This window comes from Pocillopora damicornis, chromosome 14 (assembly GCF_964200805.1).
Source record: "Pocillopora damicornis chromosome 14, jaPocDami1.2, whole genome shotgun sequence".
In the NCBI taxonomy this organism is placed as follows: domain Eukaryota; kingdom Metazoa; phylum Cnidaria; class Anthozoa; order Scleractinia; family Pocilloporidae; genus Pocillopora; species Pocillopora damicornis.
In genome coordinates, this window is record NC_142683.1 from 3,203,092 (window position 1) to 3,223,549 (window position 20,458).

Genomic DNA, 20,458 nt, shown 5'->3' on the forward strand with positions numbered 1-20,458 from the left:
TTGATCCAAACTTTGTCTCAAGGTCAAGGAAACAGAAAAGACATATTTGACATTAGGTTTTTTTTCTGGTGGGGGAAGGGGTGGGGAATTATATGAATTTGTATATTCAGTCTGGTAGTTATCAAGTCCTTGATAGGATTTGATGGAGATGGAGGCATCTGCCCAACCTGAAGTTAAGGTAGCTGTGACAAATTAAAATGAAATGAAGAGTGAAACAATTTGCTCCCAAACTGGGTTATGATCTATTGCTATGGCTATCTGATAACAAGAACCTTGTGTAAAATAGGTGACAATAAAGATAAGATACAGACTTTTGAGTTTTTTCGCAAATAATTGCTCTGTAGGTGTTTTGCCAACCCCTTTGCATGCTGCTGCTGTGAATGGAAACAAGTCTCTTCTTCAAAGGCTACTGCAAGAAGGTGATTGACGATAATTCTCTGTCTATGTATGTCCTGATAAAACCTCCCAGTGTTCTTAAATTGAAGGGCTTCCAATGGGTTACTACCTGAGTATAACCAGTTGGTAAATGGCAGTGCAATGAAAAGCCACGTCAAGAAGGTTAACAAGGTTGAAGTGAAGTGGAGGATGATGGCAACAATTGATTTGTTAATAATAATCTTAATCAAAGGTTTATTCCATAAATTGAAATAAGTCTTCTTTGTTGTTAGAGGAAAGAAGTCTTATCAATAATGGAGACCAGTTTGGCCGCACTCCGCTGGTGAGAATCTTTGAATAATTAGATTAAGCCTGTACACTCTAACATCAGTATACATATTCTCTGTAAATTATCTTTCCTACACATTTCCTTTAGTACTGACGAGGAGAATTCCTTTAAAAATTCAAGCTACTTAGGTTAGGTCTACATCTGGGAACATCCCCCTCTTTCATCATGAAATGAATCTATCACAACACTTGAGAAGTCACTCCCAAAAGTGATTAACAAGAAACTTCTCCCTATAATATCTAAACATTATCCATCAAACAGGTCATGAGAATATTCATACTTATCAGGTTGAAGTTGTTATCTCAATCTGACACCAAATTCTCATAACTTATTGACAAGGAAATGTGTAGCAGCCAGAGGGGAGAATTAACAATCAGATCTTGGGAGTTAGAAGTTTAAACAAATGTGACTTTATCTCCACAGGTCTACAGTGTTTTGGGAGACAGACTTGACTGTGCAGAGCTGTTGTTGAAAGCTGGAGGCAATGTAATATTAGTAGGCCTTGATTCAGTTTCATTCTTACAATTAAAGCATATTTTTTTAGAAATCATCTTATACCCCTCCCTGGATGTTTTTGGTTTTGAGCTTTTCCCAGGGGTAGAAAAGGTGTTTGGTTGGAATTTTCTTTTCAAATAACATTTTCAAGTGGGTAGAGATATTTTTGGGACCACAAGAATCACACATTACAACTTACAACAACAGAAAAAAATGGCAGGAAGTGAACATTTCAAAATCCAACAGTTTGATTAAAGGGCTCTGATTATAGGTAAGATGACACTCCCTTTACCATTACATTTTGCGGTTTTGCTATTTGTGGTCCAGGGGAAGGGGAAAGGGAGAATTTTTTTTTTAGGAAGGAGATTGATGCTCATTAAGGCTTATTATTAGTTGATATGATATTTAGAATACAACTTTTTTTTACGTGTGGATTTTGTCTACATCATAGGTTGGTTCTTGTGATATGGATGGTAGAACACCACTTCACTGGGCTGCATACCAGGTACAATGTGGTAAAAATCTGAACGTAATCGTTTGCATGGGGTGAATAGGTTACCAGAAAAAATCTCACAAATTGGTTTTAAAATTGAGGCCTCCTTTAGTAACTAGGAGATGCTGAAAAGGCAGAGTAGGTAATTTAGGGTTGGTTAACTGTCAGCTTGAAAATGGGAAACAATAGTGCTTCAACTAGGGACAGTTAAGTATGTTCCTCTAATCTTTCTTTGTCACACACAAGCCTCCTCTCTTCTGTTACAAGATAGGTAAGTTTCTTCTATCTTTTTAATCCTTTAACTCCTAGATCAAATTTGTAATTCTCCTTACTATCACTATACAATTCCTGTAATGTTAGTTCAGAGAATTTAGTATTGGATCAACAAATTATCCCTAAATTGATATTTTTCTTTATTCTCATCACTTATGTGGTTGATATTGTGTTGATACTGTAAGGAGAAATTCTGTCCTGATCACTTATGAGTGTTGAAGGGTTAAGGTGATTAAGGGCTAAGATTTGATTCTGCAGAGGAATTCAGGAATTCTTTTTCTACCTCCCACTCTCATGATAAGGCGAAAGTACCCTACATCTCTGTTTAACCCTTTCACTCCCAAGATCTGATTAGTAATTCTCCTTACTATCTGCCAGACAATTCTTATGATGTTAGTTCAGAGAATTTGGTATTGGATCAACTAATAATCCCATAATTGATATTCTTCTCCATTCTCATCACCTGCCTGCTTGATATTGTATTGATATTGTAAGGAGAAATTCTGTCTTGGTCACTTATGGGAGTGAAAGGGTTAAGCAACAGCATATATGGTTTATGTTCTCCTCTGTCAGTAATTTTTCAGAGAATGATGAGTTGATAATTAGCCTGTTATTTTTACACCTAGGGAAATGTGAAGTGTGTAAAACTACTGCTGTCTAAAGGAGCAAATTGGAAAGTAAAAGACAACAAAGGAAGGTGTGTAGCATCTTCAGAACAATCTTTGAATAATTCTGATCACATCTCTTTTTTATTTCCTTTTTATATTTTTGCGAACATGGTTAGGTAGCCTAATATAGGCCACTCTAGAAAATACTATGTATAATGAATAATTCAGCTTTGCCAATCTCTAAAAATTTCTGAAACCTGGAGATCCTTGAAGATTTTAGTTTATGGCTAAAAGTTGTTAAGTGGATGTTCCTACATGTTATCCAAAATTGAAAAAGGTTTAGTAAAGTCACTTTAATCTTGAATGGAAAACACACGTTTGTTTACGGAGGTCAAATTTACAGAAAAAATATTACAATTTACTTCTATCAAGGAAATTTATTGAAGTTTATGGGAAACCAAAAGACTTGTAGATTTTTGAGGAGAGCAGGGAAATTTTTATACTCTTGAATATCAATGTTTTCTACAACCCTTAAGTAATGTTAGTCTGATTCTTGCAATTTCTTTTATTCCCAGTCATCTTGATGGGAAGTAAAACTTTGTGTTAGGCCATGGCACCTTGTCCTGTAAGTGACATGTAGGTGTTAAAATGAATAGAGTTGAATTTGTGTTTTATATAAATGACCAATTTTCATGTTTACTCATCTTCTTAAAATTCATTTAAAACCACAAAATAAAAATCTGTCTGCCACTTTTTAGAACTCCACTCCATTTTGCCACAAGCCATCAATCACCCAAGGTTTGTCAACTACTCCTTGTCATTGCCATCTTTGTTGCTGTTGATTTTTTTTTGTTCTACAGTCGAACTTTTGTTGACCCTTTAACTCGCAGATCAAATTTGTTATTCTCCTTACTGTCATCCATACAATTCTTATAATGTTAGTTCAGAGAATTTAGTATTGGATCGACTCATTATCCCCAAATTGATATTTTTCTATATTCTCATCACTTATCTGGTTGATATTGTATTGATTTTGTGAGGAGAAATTCTGTCTTGGTCACTCATGGGAGTTAAAGTTTAATGGTCACTTAGAGCGGAACCACTTAAATAAAACAAAAAATAATCTTTCAAGTAAAATTTGATTCATGTTTATCTCCCAAAATAAATGTTAGTATTATTTTTGAGGGTGCTTATGTACATTAATGGTCACCTTGCCCTTCCCCATTGTATGCATTTAATCAATCTGAAATTTGTTTGCAGCAAAAAGAACTGTGACCAGAAGAATTCCCTAACTAGTTTATCTGATTTTTTATTTTAACTCTTTCTTTCTTAATACTTTCAGTGCTTAAGCATCTTACTGAAGCGAGTCCCTAAGGGCGAAGCAGATGAACCAGATAATGACGAGATGACATCTCTTCACTGGAGTGTGTCTTATGGGAATGCTGAGCATGTCAAGCTATTGCTAAAGGCAGGATGCTCTGTGACGGTTACTGACTTGGAAAGTATGTTCCAACAAACACTGGATCAGGACGTTTAATTTACAGAGAATTGGCCTAGTAATAACCACTAGGCCAATAACCCTAGTAATAACCACTTATCGCAAGAAAAACTGGGCATCCAAAATGAAGGAATTTTTAGCTTTATACATTGTTTCCATAGGAGATATTTGCTTTAGATGTATTTTTTCACAGAAATTGTAATGGTTATGATTAATTTGCAATAGGATGTTGTGTCATCCAAATCTGTCTGTAATTATACTAGTGGTTGACAAATTGGACTCCCGCCTCGTGGTGGTTCAATTTTGTCAATCACTCACATGATTACAGACCAAATTGGACTCCACTCAGTCCTGTTACCATCATTAAATGGACTGGAACCTTTAAAGAGAGACTAATTTACAAAGATTAATGATGTTTATTAATTTACTTTTCAGAGAGGACACCTCTTCACTGGGCAATAACAAATCCAGATCCTGCTGTTGTGAAACTCATTTTGGTAAGAAATCTTGCATAACTTGAATTCATATATGATTAGACATGTAAAGTAAAGAAATATAAATGTGGACTGGTGGGAAGGCTTCATCTGGAGAGCTACCTATCACAGGAGAAGGTTAACCCTTTACACCCAAATATCAGTATGCATATTCTCTTTACTGTTCTCTATACATTTACAAAGGTGCAGACAAGGAGAATTTGTTTAACAATCAAGAGCTTCTTTAGTTGGTGATCTTTTACTTTATTCTCTTGACCTTAATATTTGATTCAGGGGTGATATGGTAAGGAGAAATTAGATGCTAGCCACTTGCAGGGGTTAAAGGGTTGAAGTGAAAGGGTCGCTATTAAGGTACTATAGATGACGAAAAAATGCCCCCCTCCCCCACCTGGATGGTAAGGCACAGAAACTTTCACCCACAATCTTGTCCTTGCATTTCTTGATAGCTGTCATTTGAATGACCACACTCTGGAATATTATCTAAAGAATTCAAAGTCAGGACCTTCTTGGGCAGTAGAACAGACTAACGGACAGAGACAGAAAGTTCTCAACTGAATGTCGAAAAACAAAAACCAAAATAATCTCAATCACCAATCAGAGCAAAGATAACATCATCGTTAGCCGATGAGAACTCAAAATAAAAACAGGTAACCTGCTCGAAGCGTGGGAAAATGCGAGTATCCAATATGGAATTGGTTTTCCTTTTGTATCTGATTAGTTAAGATGGTGGTGAAGGTTTTAAGACCAATTATAGAGCGAAGGAAAGAAAAACCAAGCAACCAGGATCAATTTCGATACTCAACAGACGAACGAGCTGCTTAGGAGCTTTCATTTGAAGGGTCATTTACTAAACTTCATCAACAGTCTTTGACATTAGAGCTATCTTATTATATTAGCTACTTCATGACTGAAGTGTTATTGATTCTTCGTTTCCTAGGAAGCAAACTCGGATATCATCAACCATCAGGACAATGAAGGAAGGACTGCTCTGCATCTTGCTGTGGCAGAGCAGAATGAGGCAGCTGTTAAGGTGTTGCTGGCTCTTGACAAGTGTAAAGTGTCAGCCCAAGACAACATGAGCCGGTCACCTCTACACTGGGCAGCGGTGTTAGGTTGGTTGAAGGATAGAGCGAACACAGCAGTCAAACGTAGGGCATGCGCAAGGGGACCAATTTTTAGCCGGCCGCGCGCCAATTTCCCGCCTTAAATTCTAAAGAAGACATAAGAGAAAACCGCTGTCACGTAGAAACGTCTAAGAGATCTGTAAACGGAAACAAAAGTAGGGTAAAGTAAAACTCGAGAGTTATCGAATATAAAGCTAATTCAATTACAGGTATCACGGTTTATTCATAGTTCATATAAACCCTTCTATGAGATGGAATACGTGTGGAATGAAAATAGCATATTGGCTGCTTTTAGTATAATGGTATTAATAAATTCCAAATTCTGAAATTTAATTCTCTACGTGAAAATTCATTTTCCAGGCAACTCTCAGTTAGTGAAAATGCTACTGGAGAGAAATGCGGATTTCACTGCTGCAGACAGCAATGGGGCTACTGCTCTTCATTATGTGGCTCAGAGCAATTATTGTGAAACGGTCAAAGTGTTCCTGTCTTTCGACAAAGTCAACGATATTCCTGATAATGAAGGAAGAACTGCTCTCATGTGGGCCGCGGGGAAAGGTTAGTTTCTTATTTAAAGCGTAATTCGAGGAAGTGTCATAAAACTAAAACCAAACTAATCCCGGAAGCCAATTAGGACGGAGTTTAGCATCACAAGGAACCAATGAGAACTCGGATCAAACGCGTGTAACTGGTGTTAAGCGCGGGAAAACGCGGGTAACCAAGTCGTGATAGGTTTTATTGTTACATCTGTTTGGTTTTTAGAGTAGAATGCTGGTTTTCTAGACCAATCAGAGCTTAATGAGACAAAATAATGCGATGCTACATTACTGTTGATACTCTATTTTAAATTCCCGGCTTCCATAACCAGTCACCTTCGATAACTATTATTCTAGTCAAGGCTGTTCACTTCACGCCAAAAGTGCTTCATTTCAATTTCACTAGGAAGTGAAAGTGCTTTAAAGACAATGTTAGAACATAACCTAGACGTGCACGCTAAAGACAAATTGGGAGGAACAGCGCTGCATTCGGCTGCCTACTCTGGTCACGTGAACTGTGTCAAGCTACTGATCCAATTTGGAGCCTGCGTTGATGCACTGGACATGCTTCAGCACACACCCATCTTTCGCGCATGCGAAATGGGACACACTGAAGTTGTCAACAATTTGATTTTGCGTAAGTTCTGCTTTGACCGTATAATTTCTTGCGCTTTTATTTACTACTGTGCTCTTTCCTTGAAGGAAATCAAAGATTATCTTGCAGTATTTGTCCTTGATTCCTGAAACTCTTTACGTTTTCATTTATTCTGGCCCTTTAATTGCTCCATTCTCCCAATTCTGGAACGCCCGAGCTTTCTCAGAAATATGAAAATTTCAGAAATGTGAATCTCCTCATCAAACCTGTTGCTTTTGCATTGTCAACGTATTTAATTGCAAGCGGACAAAAATCGTTGATAAGTTGAGTTAGCTTATTTCCAATTCTCATTCCCAAAAAGGCGCTTACAGATTTTCCTGTCCGATCTTACCTTAACTTAAAGATCATTTTAATAGCTCACCCGATTTTCAAGTAGATACTACCTGTTATATCATGACTCCATTCAATAATGTCTATAACCCCTTCATTGTAGATGGTGCCACTGTCAACTTGGAAGATCAAGATGGTCGTACACTGCTTCACTGGGCGGCTCTTGGGGGTCATGCACCCATATGTAACGCTCTGATAGAGCAGAGTGTGCCCTCGGACACTAAAGATCACTTGGGGTAAGTTGGAATGTCTCCTACACACCAGTCTCCTAAACCTTCTCATCCGTTATGACGTGGGAGTTGCGATAGACTAGAGGTCTGGGTTCGAGACCTGGAAATCTCTTAAGAGCTCTTGCGTAACGGTTTGTTTGTGTGTTTTGTAGTCGTACTCCGCTGCAGTGCGCCGCTCACGGAGGATTCGTGAAGTTTATGACGGTGTTAATGGAGCATGGTGCCGAAGTTGATCACCAAGACAACGACGGAATTACTGCGCTGCACTGGAGCTGTGCATCCGGGCATTTGGATGCTGTCAAGCTGTTGCTAAGATACAAGGCCTTCCCTAACTTCAAAGAGTCGAACGCTGACAGGTAGGTTATAGTTACGGGCCAACAGGAAAATATTGTGGGGGAGGGGGTTAGGCTGGGGGTTCACTAAATAAGGATTGTAACATTGTGGTAAATTCAGTTTCTTTCCAGGCTCAAAGCGTCAAAAATAGAAATAGTCTTGCGTTCGAAGACCGTGCACATTTAAGGAAAAACCGCAATGACCCCCTCATCCTTATGTTTCTCACACGGAAAAGTGTGGTCAACATAGTCAGCTTTCTTCAAGTCTTTCAACAACCCTCAATGTTAAACCACGGTCTGTATCTACGAGGTGTAATAGAAGGCTGCCCATGCAGTATCCCTTCCAAAGGCCTTACTGTTTATTACTCCGAATGTTAGTGGGTAAGATGATAGTCCAATGACCAGCTACCAACCTTTTCGTATTTTCTTCCAGGTTGACTCCCCTCGACTATGCCATTATTGGTGACCACCAGGATGTAGCGCAGGTTTGTAGGGTTTGTTCTAGAAAATGGCCAAAGAGGGCCTTGTAGGCTTCCCACTGTAATGTCAATGGGCCTTTTCAAGAAAAGTGGCTCAACAATGGGGTACCTTAGAGGGTGCTACCTCAGAGGGTGCTACCTCAGAGGGTGCTTAAACGTATTTGTAGAGTCACATTAGTGAGATAACAAGACGAGAAGAGCAAATGAAACAGCGAGAGGCTTGGTGAGAGCTTGTGGTCAGTCATTATTTTCAGCGCTTATTTTTTAAAAAATGAACAGTACTTTAAAAAAGTACTTATCCTTGGGTACAGTTTCTTGCGCCCCTTTTGACGCCTAGACGTAAGTTTTATGCAGCATTTCTTTTCAAATCGCGGAATCCCGCAAAGCTTTGCCTTGCAATAAACCCTGGTTTGTGCTTAACTGAATATTTACTAACTTTCTAATCGGCACAGAGTTCTGATCAGGACAAATGGAAAAAGTGATTTTGGAAGTTCCGCTGCTCAAAAGTCTCTATGTGAATCGTCATTCATTAGGGATTGATCCTTCAGAAAGTTGATACTGAACGAAAAATTTTGCTCTTTTTTGTCGTTTGAACAGTATATGATCGAACAAGGAGCTTTGACTATTAACGGAATCCAGGACATTGCTGCCACGACTGTTCAGAAGTGTTGGCGTGGTTACACTGTCCGCAAGGCATTTCAAGACAAGAAAAATTTGTTTTTGAGACACGAGCAGTTGAAAGGGCAGAAACGAGCAAGTGCTGCAAGGACTGGGGACATATTTGGAAACCAGTCTCCTTACAGCGTATCCCCTGGTAGTGCATCTCCAAGGTATTTTAAATGTAGATGGAAGAGGCCTATCAAAACAAACAAAAGAAGCTGATGTTATCAGAGAACGATAATCTGAAACTGTTCATGTGTAGACCTCTTAAATGACGAGGATTTACGCTATAGCATTAATGGACTATCGTCCCACTCAGAGTGAGTAATAATTCACCCAGTCGCTTCAACCCTGTAACTCCCGTGAGTGATTAAGACAGAATTTCTCCTTAGTATATCTATACAATATCAAGCAGACAAGTGATGAGAATAAAGAAAAACATCAATTATGGGGTTACTAATTGATCCGATACCAAGTTCTCCAAACTAACGTAATAAGAATTATTTGGCAGATAGTAAGGAGAATTACTAATGAGATCTTGGAAGTTAAAGGGTTAAAAAAAGTGAAAGTCAAGACTTCACTTTCGCCAAGTGGCCCATTCAGCCAGGGTTTATCCCTGGTTTCTGTAGCGTGAAGCGACTAGGAATATTACTACTATTCCCTGGATGGAATGTTAGTCCACCACCAGCATTTCATGAGACTTCCCTTACAGTTTGCCGTTTATTTATACTCTCGGGTGAAGAGAGGCACTATGTGAGTAAAGTCTGTTTCTCAAAAACGCAACACTTTGAACGGAGCTTGGTGTTGAGCCCAGGCCCCTCGACTCACTAACCGATCGGCGACTGTGTTTCCCATACGTCCAGGTTTGCCTTAGAACAAGACAAAAACCCAAAACAAGGATCGCCTATTATGAACAAGGGGGCCCTGGTTTCTTTTTGCATGCAGCCAACATAATTTCCAACTTTCTTAGAAGAAAGAAAGTTAGATCTCAGCTACTTTTTCTGTACTTTTGCTGTACTTTTGCTGATGAAAACTTGGCGAAGTCGCATCAAATCTGCGAAATCGTCCCACTGGATCTAAGTGTTAGATGCTTAAAGCTATTAGTTTTTTTTCCTTTTGTATCGAGCAGTGGAATTTTTTTTTATGGCGCACCTACCTCTCCCCTAACTCAACAACAGTCAACTGATAACAAGGTAAGGGTGAATGTTGGGTTAGGGGAGAGGTAGGTGCGTAGTTGCTTTGTTATTAACATTGATCCGAATTTTTTTTCTGTGCTGTCAGAGATTTCACGAAAACTGACGCCTTTGACAATGAACGACTTTTACAAGTTTTCACTGAAGACTTTCCTGAGGAAAATATAGAAGAAGCACTGCCGCCGTTTACTGAAGAAAGAAGACATTCACAAAATGAAAGTACCAGTAAAGATAAACTATTACCAGACAATACTTGTCCACGAGATTATACAGAAAGACATGTCACTAATGTACTGCAAGAAGCAAAAGTGGATGAAAGTTGGTCTTGCTCGGAAAGTCCATCATCAGGACGGAAATCCGAAGACAGATTTCATTTTAAGAATGATGCCGATATGGTGAGAGTGGTTTCGTCGTTATTGTTGGAAGAAGACTTCGAATTAGACGAAGGATTTTCGTTCGCAAATGAGGGTGAAAATACTGTGCGTAGAGTTAATGTCGCGAAAAATGATCCGCCTCGTTTGGCGCCAGCAAAAAAGTTACACAGCGGTATTTCAAAAGCAGAGCTTGCGCGGAGGGAGCGCGAACGGCTTCATTTAATACGCTCGAAAGTGAACGCAGCGGTATTGATTCAACGTTGGTTTAGAAAATGGATCTCGCTGAGACGTGAACGTTTCGAACGCGATGTGGTATTATCGGAGGTAAAAAATGAACAGGAAGAACTCAACAAGGAAGTCGCCGCGCTTACAATTCAACTGGCGTGGAGGAAATATTATAGACTCGAGTTTGAGAAAATCTCCGCTGGAACTAAACAGCAGAAATCGAAAAAACCGCCCTTTTTGAGTTCCGCTTCATGTAAACAGAAACAAAATGGAATACACATATACGGGCGCCCTCTTCGAAAAGTTCCGTCCATGAACGGCTTTAATTCTCGCAACGCTTTCAAACGAAAGCCTGGGTCCACAAAACATGATTCTACCTCTCCAGCCGCCATGTCATATAACATGGCGATGGACTTGTATCATCCCTTGGGTTCGAGGCAAGGCAACAGTCGTGCTGCCATAGTTACATCTAGCACCAGAGTGAGGCCTGGGAGCATGAAGAGAACTGTTAATGGCTGGACTCATAATATTGGGTTTTTATCCAGAATCAGTGGTAAGTTGAATCTTAGTCATTCTTAAGGGCTCCAAGTTCAACTTCTTTCAAAGGCGCCATATGGTGACCTAAAATCTGGAATTGATGGCAAAGAAATCTACTTGCAACTCCAGCGTTTCCTGAGGATCACATCTTAAGGCTTGATTCTTGGACAACAAAGAGAGAAATACTAAAACTTTAAGAACGGCCGAGTTTTTTTGAAATATTATTTTATGCAGATACCCATCTCAATTTGATACAAGTCAATAAACATTTGATAATAGACAAATTACAGCTCGGAGCATGACCGCCGAGTATAGATCGCCAAATTGGCGAATGAGCTCCAAAATAAGTTTCCAATTTTTTTACTTTGCGATAACATAGCTTCGTAACATGGAGTGCTTGCAATTGTAGGTAGCGCTTCAGTGGGCCAGCAAAGCTTATAATTATGTGAACTTAAAGGTGACACTTCTGTGAGATGGTTTTTCGTCCACTTTTCCTTGGTGAAAGTGTAATTTGGAGTGTTTGCCTCATGCTGAAGGAAAACTGACCAGAGAACCCGAGAAAAAACGGAAAAAATAAATCCAACTTTGTTGAATTCTTTTGTGGAACGTTATTTGTATCTCTTTCACCAACTCGAGGAATGTTATGAACTCAATATTTTTTTCTTTATTTCAGGACACAAAACAGGATCAAAGGATCCCAAAACGTAGCAGATGTTGCTTTCCTGATCTTGGTATTATTTCATGGAGGGGTGTTTTGTAAAAGCCGATTACCGCTGGTTTACCGCCGCCCACAAGACCTCTCACCGCCGTCTGTTGAGCTTGCGATCAGGCTCTCGTGTTTGGGTTTCACCTTAAGTCCCCTCTCTGGGGCAGCTGCCTATTACATAATCGGCAGCCGCTCATGGAAAACGTTATAGGAACCCCCGTACTTTCCACTGGCTCCCTGTTAGTTTCTGCATCTCTTCGCCTTTTTAGTTTCTAACGTAAATCTTACCGAAACTTCGTGAGTGCCTGGTAGAAGTGAGCAACGCCATGTGATTTTAGAATTTTTTTCGCTGTGCAAAACTACTCACAGCTCGGATAAAATAAAAAAAATACCTGTCTAGTTAGGTTGAAAAACGAAAAAGAGGCAATGATAAACAATGAAGGATGGCCAGGGATGGAGGAATGGAAGATGCACGTGAATCAGTGCCAAGAGATGGATAAATCGTGCCATAGCTCATCGTTTAAGAACATCACTGAGATATTACATATTGTTAAGTTGCATGTAATTACAACCATAACTTAAAATATCCTTGCATTTTTTATGTTGGTAAACGAATTAAAAACGATATAAATATTATATAAATACTGTATACAAGATAAATTTAGAAGAGCTTGCCCCAATATGGCGGCGATGACGTGAAAGCTAACGCCGCATTTCCACAAATGCCACAAACATTAACGAGTTCATCCATGTTTGTTTTCATTGTAAGCACTTAAAAGTATTATCTGCCATTATGCACATTCTAAAAAAGTGGTGTAGACAATTTTATGACATAAACGATGACGTTAGTTGTCTTTATGTAAACTTAATCCCTGTGCTGTGTCAGTATTCTCTGTCCTACTTTCCTGCACGCACTTGTTATTTATCAGTGGAGACTGATGTTGTGGGCGCCGTATGCAATGTATGTAGCACACATGGACCTTGTAATAATCTACGCTCCCAGACAACTGGTTGAAACACTTCTCCAGAACAACGCCGGGCTATGACGTAAACTAGGTTGTGGTTATTCAACATGGTAAATGACACTTAAAAAGAGAAATTGAGTCATTTGTCTCACGATGTGGACACTTCGCATATGGATGGCGACGTTTCTCGGTTATGGCGGTCTCGCGTCCCTTTTCCCTCTTCCTATGTTTTTAATTGCCAATGTATCAATGCCATCTTGCAGACCAAAATTGAAAATGACTGAAAGCTAATTTGGTTTTATCAACCTAGTTGATAATGTAAGTAGGCCACCGTAAAGAGTTTCTAAGCCGACGTTTCTGTTCTAACGAAGGGCTAACGCTCGAAACGTCAGCTTTGGCCAACTTACTTTCCACTCAGTTGATAAAACCAAATTACCTTGTTATACTCTCCCATCGACGCAGCACCACAGTTTCTTTAGAAACTTACCCCTTCATTGAGAGAGACTGGTGAGTAGTTGTCAGGTCTACAGGTTTCCCAACAAGTGTGTCTGGGAGTGAAGCTCATTGACAAGTCCTTTTAGCTCAATTGATAAACACTCGGCCGCGAAATTAAAACTGCTTGGAGTTCAAATCCTTCAAGAATGTGGCTTTTTTTTTCCTGTCCCACGATGCTAAAACCTTTCTATTTTATTTTCATTTTCTTGTCTTGTCCCGCGGTACTGACATCTCAATTTCTGATTCACCTTTTGTACAAAAATGTTCTTTTATTTTTATGTCTGTCCCATTATTAACTATGTCACACCTAGAGGTGAACAAAAAGGGATTTCTCCGCACAATATATTGACATGTTACGAGAGACCTTTCCAAGGTGTACGGCTAAAAGAAGAAATTAAAATAACAGCAAGGAAACCCAGCATTTGATTGAAAAACAAATTCTCTAAGCAACGTGGCGCAAACAGTTGAGAGAATATCAATATTGAGATCTTTGGAGTGAAAGAGTTAAGTTCTTAAACAAGAATGTGACCAACATCTTCATTTACAATTTTCCACTTTCAGATGCGGAACTAGAGAAATTGATCCTCTCAACATATTGAGGAGATGCTCCATATTTAAGGAGTAGAGGACTATTTCCTTCTTTACGCGACTCATCTTAACTGTTACGCTCTTGGAGCCATCTTCTGAAAGGATTCGAGGTACTCGTGAAAGGTCGAGACGGAGTCGACGGCTTGCTTAACTCTCAAGATTTTCATAATTCGCTCCAACTACCACCATACGTTTAGATGAGGCTAGATCATCTAAACGTCATCTCAAAAATACTCGTTTTTCTAAAACGCCATAACGACCGTTTTCACGAGCTCTCATCTACACATACCAATTGACCAATAAGAGTGCGGCTAAACGGTAGTAGAATCAACACAAATGGGAACTAATTAAAGATTTTACGGTTATTTGCAATGGAAGAATCTCTTTCAACGCCAAATTCTTAACATTCGTTTGCGTGTCTTAAAGTAGGCCAACGTTCCTCGTTAACGCCTAATTTTACCTCTTCCAGACACTTTTCAGTTTAAAAAAATTGTCATCTCTTTCGACTTTGTCCCTTTTTCTAACAATAGGAGTGTAATGCATAGCTTTGAAACGACAACGACAAAGTGTGGTCATGTAGCAAACGTAGTGTGCCTACAGTGTTTGAATTGGGGCTAATTGAGTGATTAGTTGTTTTTATCTCTTGTTAATAAAACGTTTTCATAATTTACACTATCCTGCCTCACTTTCCTAGACAACACTTAAGAATTGATATTGGCTTTGGCGGAAAAAACGTGCAACTCAATGAAAACTTCGCCAACTTGATCTGTTGTACGCAATAATTACTGATCAAAGCCGACCATTTCCTCACTCTTAAAGGAAAGATTTCCCCTTCGTCTGTACAATTATAAATATGACTGTGCGATAGATACTGATAAGATGAAAGTTTTCGTCAATGAATGAACTGTAAGCTGATGGTTGAAGTGATTGACTTTTGGTTTAAATAAGAAAGCCTTTGTTTGCGAAGTTTAGACTTGAATAGAGCTAACGCAACCAGAGACAAAAGAGTTGCCCGCTAGAGTATAACGACGTAGAACTAATTGGCGTCTCTTTTGCACTACTTTTCTTAGATATTTAAATCTTCCGGATCCAGATTGCGACATAAATATAAAAACCTGAAATAATGGCGAAAACGCGATAGAAAATCAATTGTATAGTTGGCGAGGAATTTAGGGTTATTTCGACGCCTTTTGCACACACTTAAAAACGCTTGTAAACATACCGCTGTTATCTCTAAGTTGGCAATATTTGGTTAACACTTGTTTTGGACTGCTTGGTCGAATACAAGACAAATATAAAGTGACAGAAGACACACTTGCCGTAGAGTTAAACCTCATTAAGAGGTTGTTAGGTTGTTTTTAAAGAAAATTGAGTGTTTGGGATTTTTTTGTCGCTTTAGCTTCAGCGATAATTGAGTTGAACAAACTTTGCACTTGTTGTAATGGTTTTTGTAAATAGATAAACCAATTTGTCGGCACCATCAGAGCTTTTAATCTATGGCGCGCTCGTTATCAGTAATGGGAAACTTCTGGAATTAAATCAAATATATCTTGATATATCCTTTAGATATAATTGATCTTTTATGAGCCCAACAAACCCTTCTAGCGCGTGTAAAAACTCGAAAACGATCAGACAAAAGTATCTGTTCAACGATTCTTTATATCGCTTATACAATAAATTACATTTTATTTTACACATCAAAGTAATTTCCATCGCGTACTTTGACTTTTATACAAGAAGGTTTCGAAGAGGTTTACATAGAAACATGAATGCAAAGATCTTCGTTCAATATCGAACCAGCTGCCTTAGAAAATGTTCAATTAAACGCATGTTTCCCTATCTGGGTCAAAAACAGGATGATGTACTTCCTGCTCGCAGAAAGATACTTCGTTTTGGTACCCACTGTTGAATGCTAGAATCAACGCTCTTCCAACGACAAGAAGCATTTTATCATCGTCTGTCATTTCTATCACCGACGTAAAATCGTCCGTTTCAGCTTCTGGATCAGCACCTGCGCTCAATAAAACCAGTGCGCAGTTGAAATTTCCGTGATAAACAGCGTCGTGAAGAGGTGTCCATCCTGAGCCATCCCGCGCGTTCACGTTTGCTCCGAGGTCAATTAACAGTTGCAGACATTCGTGACTGCCTTCGATGGCCGCTCGATGAAGCGGTGTGAGCCCATTGCATCCAACGCGATTAAAGTCGACTTTTTTTGATTTTATCAAGTGGCAAGTTTCAACGAAATCGTCGTTTTTGATTGCAATGTCTAAGAGAACATCCGCCGGGAAAGTCACACACTTTTCCACCCGTCTTTTCAGCGCAGAACGCGGGAATGTGCTCTCACTTTTACTGCTGATATTCCACGTTGATGATCGTTTAATTGTCCGTTTTCGCGGCGGGTCCGATACGGCACGAGTGCGCCGTGGCATGAAGGGAGAACGGTTCAAGGCTACGAATTCTTCTTTCGTTAGCGCTGTGGTCGCGCGCCTATTAAATGATTGCGGTGAAAATTCGTCCACGGACGCGAAGCCGCTTGAAAGTGATTCGTTCGTCTGTACAGACTCCATAGATGTGCTCTCAGGAGATTTGTCCAATTCAGAAAAGCCGGACTCACTTTCGCTGAATCTACTACAGTCAGAAATGTTTGACAGGCTTGAAAGCCTTGAATCAGCCTCTCTCAATCCGAGAAAGCTTGCTATGGAACGCTTGTTCCAAAACTGAGAAAATGGCACTGGAGGTCCCTTTTTTCTGGGGCTTTTCAAGTCTAATGTCTCAGCGGCTTTTTGCCGGGCCTTTTCGGACAATTCTTCAAACTGTAATCTCTCTTTGGCTATTTTTGCTTTCCCCGCTCTAGCCATCATCTGAACAAGCATCAAAGTCATTTCTTCATCCTTGGAGCAGTCTAGAGGAATATTTCCCCTAGCGGATACCGAACACGTATCCGCTCCTCGCTGAAATAACAGCTCGGCTAATAACTTGTCTCCAATCTCTGCCGCTACGTGGAGAGGAGTTAGCCCCTGTCTATCTCTCGCATTTACGTTTACCCCTCTCTCGAGCAGAATCGACACCAGAATTAAATTGCCCTCTTGAGATGCCCTATGTAATGTTAACATCATGTGACAAATGTATCAATCACACTTTTCGTCACCACAGCAGATAAAAAAAGGCTCACGTTTTTTTTCCCCAAGATCTTTGCTTTGTCAGTTTTGAATCTGACCTCCTCCGCCTTAGGGGATTTTGTTTTCAAAACCGCCTGTTTCTGGTTTGCAGCTCGACCGTAGCTTGTCTTTTGTCTGTGCCAGGCAGTTCGTGGACACTATATACGTTGACGACCGGAGATGACTTATTATGATAAACAAACACCCAGACTATATTGTTATGGTATTAGTCCACTGACGCAAATCCCTGGAGTCATTCGTAATCACCAATTCAGTATAAAAATTCAGTTCCTGGCTAAAGTTAAACACCGTTTATTGAAAAGGTTTGAATCACGGAAAGCTTATTAAGAAATTAATAGTGCGGTTTTCTTTCCTTGAGTCAAGACCAGTTTCGACATGACACCCTTAACGCGAAAAAGTGTTTGGAAATTAAGTAGAACTCCACCTTTTGATCAAAGTGAATTAATATGTGTGCTTGTTAGTGTAATTGGTATTATGTTTGGTTCAAGAGAACATCGCTAAAACCGACTTCCTCTTTTATCTAAGTGATACCTTGAATATACACTTAATTTCATAAAGCTGATCACCATGGTTGGTAAGATTTTATTCCAGAAAAATTGCGAGATAGCTCCAGAAATCACTTCCATTTCGGTTGCTACTTATATGCAAATTTGCTAAAGCTTCGAGAAGTAAACTTTTGTTTTTCACCCACATATTTTATTGTGGGGCTTTTTCAACTTACCGACCTTTTTATCTCGACTATTACAAAAAATCTCTTTATGTTTTCCGCTGTTTTCAAATATGAACAAAAGCTTATACAGAAGTACGATTATCGTCGGGTCTAGTCTAATGAACAGTCCTAGAATTTTCCTGGCGCGACAACTTGTACTTATATCCTTCCTGTTTCGCCCACTAGTCTGTTGGTTCTTTTGCTTGTACCGCTTGAAATGTCACAGTTTATAGCGACGGTCTTAACAACATAAAGAATTTTTTCCCTGCCCACACAATATACAACTGCCAAGTTATCCTAAGAATGTCGAAAAGAGTTTTCGTGTTCACCAACTCAGATTAGATTTACTCCAAAGACTGCACAAAATATATTCTGTCAAATTTACCGTTGTTACCATGCTCTTAATCTTCGATAAATTATCGCTAAGTTGGTAACGATATATTCCAATTAATTATATTACACGAGGAGGCGATCTCTTTCTAGACTATTCAACCCTTTCTAAATCCTCTTAACCCTTTTGAAAACACTTGAAAGCACTTTGAGCGTTCCATTATCGATATAAAAAAATCCATCCATGATAAATAACATACATGACAACACTCAATTTTGGAAATCACGTGCGCCACGTGCGACAACAAAAAATATTACAAAGGAGGAAGAGAAAGGTGAAAGTTGTAATTTGTAATTTAACAACGAAAAAGATTTTCTACACTTATTTTGTTCTAAAACAGTTTTTTGAGAAACTGTGATGGCTCTTATTTTTATTATTCTGTTAAACAGAATTCAAGAATACAAGTACTCCCTGCAACTCCAGCAGAGGGATGATAATCACTAACTTGTTAGGGCGCTTTTCGATTGGTTGTCGTAAAAACAAAACCAAGTTAAATTTATCACAACGACCAATCAGATGAAACGAATATAATCTAAAGAACCAATGAGAACTCAGAGTAAAGCTAAGCAAAAGGTAAAGTTAAATTGCGTACGAATTTGAAAGTAGATTCGACAGGTAAATTAAGAGACAAATTTTCGATGTGTAATCACAATACTCATCTGAGTTGTTTTAATTTGTGATATAAACTATAATTTGTGATATATCATTGTATTCACACGAGAGTTTCTTTGTCATAATTTGGATTTTGTCCAGTTCTGTTCGTGGCCATTGCTCTACCAACCACTAAAATCATTTCTTCGTCCACTGCCATTTCTATGGGCTTCAGAAAATCCTTCGTCTCCGCCTCTACGTTTGCGCCCGAGATAAGAAGAATAACCACACAGCGGATATGCCCATGGAAAACAGAATCGTGAAGTGGAGTCCAGCCTTGAAAATCAGTGACATTCACGTCTGCGCCTCGAGAGAGAAGAAAGTTCAGACAGCGGTAGCTTCCATCGATTGCTGCACGGTGCATCATGGTTATGCCCAGATCATCCGGTTTATTCAGGTCCAGGTCCCTATCATTGTCGATTAGGCTGCTTAGCTCTAAGACGTCATTACGAGCTATTGATGAATGAAGTAGCGACCGACTTGAAAACGAGACTGTGCGATGTCGAGGCTTTTCTTGTTTGATGATTTCGATGTCTTTGTTGTTAGATGTTACTGCAATAAAATTCTTTCTTTGAAGCGGCTCAGACGAAGGTGTATTAATTGGGTAACCCTGTGCGTTGAAAAATGTAAGATTTTTCCTGAACTTTATAGCAGAAAAAATCATGGAACCACTACCACTGCGGGATCTTTTTACCATGTAGTCTTTCTCCTCACAAGGCGCATTTCCAGGGTCTCCCTCGTTTTTGTCGCCACTGAAAACGCGTCTCGACTGCAATTTGAGGCTTGAAAACCAGCTGTCGTTTTCATTTCTCGCCATCTTTGCCAAGCCTTCCTTTCCATCGTTTTTGTCCTTTTTGATACGAGCCAGGGAGAACGTAGACGATACACTGCCACTTCTCTCCCTAACGCGGAGGAAATGAGATGTTGTCGATGAAGAACTTTCGTTTTCACTCAAACTTTTTGAATGAATCGCATAAAGTCGTTTGACTCTGATTTTATCCGAGGCCATTCTGAATTTCTCGTACTTTGAAGAGAGCTCTGTGGGTCAGTTCTTTCCAGTTTCTGATGACATAATTCTATGCTGAAGACTGGCGAAAACCAACAAATGAAACTATCCTCCAACAGAATTGAATTTGTTTCAAACAACTGTCACAGTCTCGGTATTATTTTTCAGTCTTCAAAGTTCTTTTGCCTTTTTGCCGGTAAAACGAAATAAAAACTTGGGAAAACAATCTCAGAATAGAAATTCAAGGGATTTTATGAAACAATTGTCAATCCTCAGCTATCCAATGGTATGGATGGCTCATTGTCCTTTTAATTATAGGGTCTTACCCTAAAAAAATGTTAAGTTTTTTCCTTTTATCAGACTGAGCTTTCATACTAAGTGCGATTGAAGATTCTGACTCCAAATAATGCAATACGTTGGCTTTTCTCCAGCATGATTTTAAGCTTGTTACCTCTTGAATACAAATCTTTTTATAGCTGGATAAACTTAATGGAGTTTTCGAAACTCC

At 39.2% G+C, this 20,458-nt stretch overlaps 3 protein-coding genes across 3 annotated transcripts in view; 1 reads left to right on the forward strand and 2 right to left on the reverse strand.

The window, feature by feature from the left end:
- LOC113664833 (uncharacterized) overlaps positions 1 to 12,835 on the forward strand; it is a 14,514-nt gene extending 1,679 nt beyond the window's left edge. The window contains exons 3-19 of the mRNA XM_089193306.1: positions 345 to 419; positions 669 to 718; positions 1,148 to 1,210; positions 1,671 to 1,724; positions 2,612 to 2,682; positions 3,352 to 3,391; positions 3,936 to 4,095; positions 4,527 to 4,588; positions 5,523 to 5,697; positions 6,070 to 6,267; positions 6,652 to 6,882; positions 7,334 to 7,466; positions 7,613 to 7,816; positions 8,226 to 8,277; positions 8,869 to 9,101; positions 10,213 to 11,276; positions 11,934 to 12,835. Of these exons, the coding sequence (XP_089049432.1) occupies positions 345 to 419; positions 669 to 718; positions 1,148 to 1,210; positions 1,671 to 1,724; positions 2,612 to 2,682; positions 3,352 to 3,391; positions 3,936 to 4,095; positions 4,527 to 4,588; positions 5,523 to 5,697; positions 6,070 to 6,267; positions 6,652 to 6,882; positions 7,334 to 7,466; positions 7,613 to 7,816; positions 8,226 to 8,277; positions 8,869 to 9,101; positions 10,213 to 11,276; positions 11,934 to 11,968 (2,900 nt within the window). The 3' untranslated portion in view covers positions 11,969 to 12,835. The remainder of the gene's footprint in view (positions 1 to 344; positions 420 to 668; positions 719 to 1,147; positions 1,211 to 1,670; positions 1,725 to 2,611; positions 2,683 to 3,351; positions 3,392 to 3,935; positions 4,096 to 4,526; positions 4,589 to 5,522; positions 5,698 to 6,069; positions 6,268 to 6,651; positions 6,883 to 7,333; positions 7,467 to 7,612; positions 7,817 to 8,225; positions 8,278 to 8,868; positions 9,102 to 10,212; positions 11,277 to 11,933) is intronic.
- Positions 12,836 to 15,655: 2,820 nt separating this feature from the next.
- Positions 15,656 to 17,633, reverse strand: LOC113664819 (uncharacterized). The gene has a single exon (XM_027180440.2). The coding sequence runs from the start codon at positions 17,128 to 17,130 to the stop codon at positions 15,835 to 15,837; it is 1,296 nt and encodes a 431-aa protein (XP_027036241.2). The 5' UTR covers positions 17,131 to 17,633; the 3' UTR covers positions 15,656 to 15,834.
- A 984-nt stretch (positions 17,634 to 18,617) lies between these two features.
- On the reverse strand, positions 18,618 to 20,180 carry LOC113664820 (uncharacterized). Its single transcript, XM_027180442.2, has one exon. It carries the CDS (start codon positions 19,951 to 19,953, stop codon positions 19,006 to 19,008), a length of 948 nt encoding a protein of 315 aa, XP_027036243.2. The 5' UTR covers positions 19,954 to 20,180; the 3' UTR covers positions 18,618 to 19,005.
- Between the last annotated feature and the right edge of the window lie 278 nt (positions 20,181 to 20,458).

What these genes read in the sequence shown, in the direction of transcription:
- LOC113664819 (XM_027180440.2), bottom strand. Translation starts at nt 17,130, where the DNA reads ATGATGTTAACATTACATAGGGCATCTCAAGAGGGCAATTTAATTCTG.
- LOC113664820 (XM_027180442.2), bottom strand. Translation starts at nt 19,953, where the DNA reads ATGGCCTCGGATAAAATCAGAGTCAAACGACTTTATGCGATTCATTCA.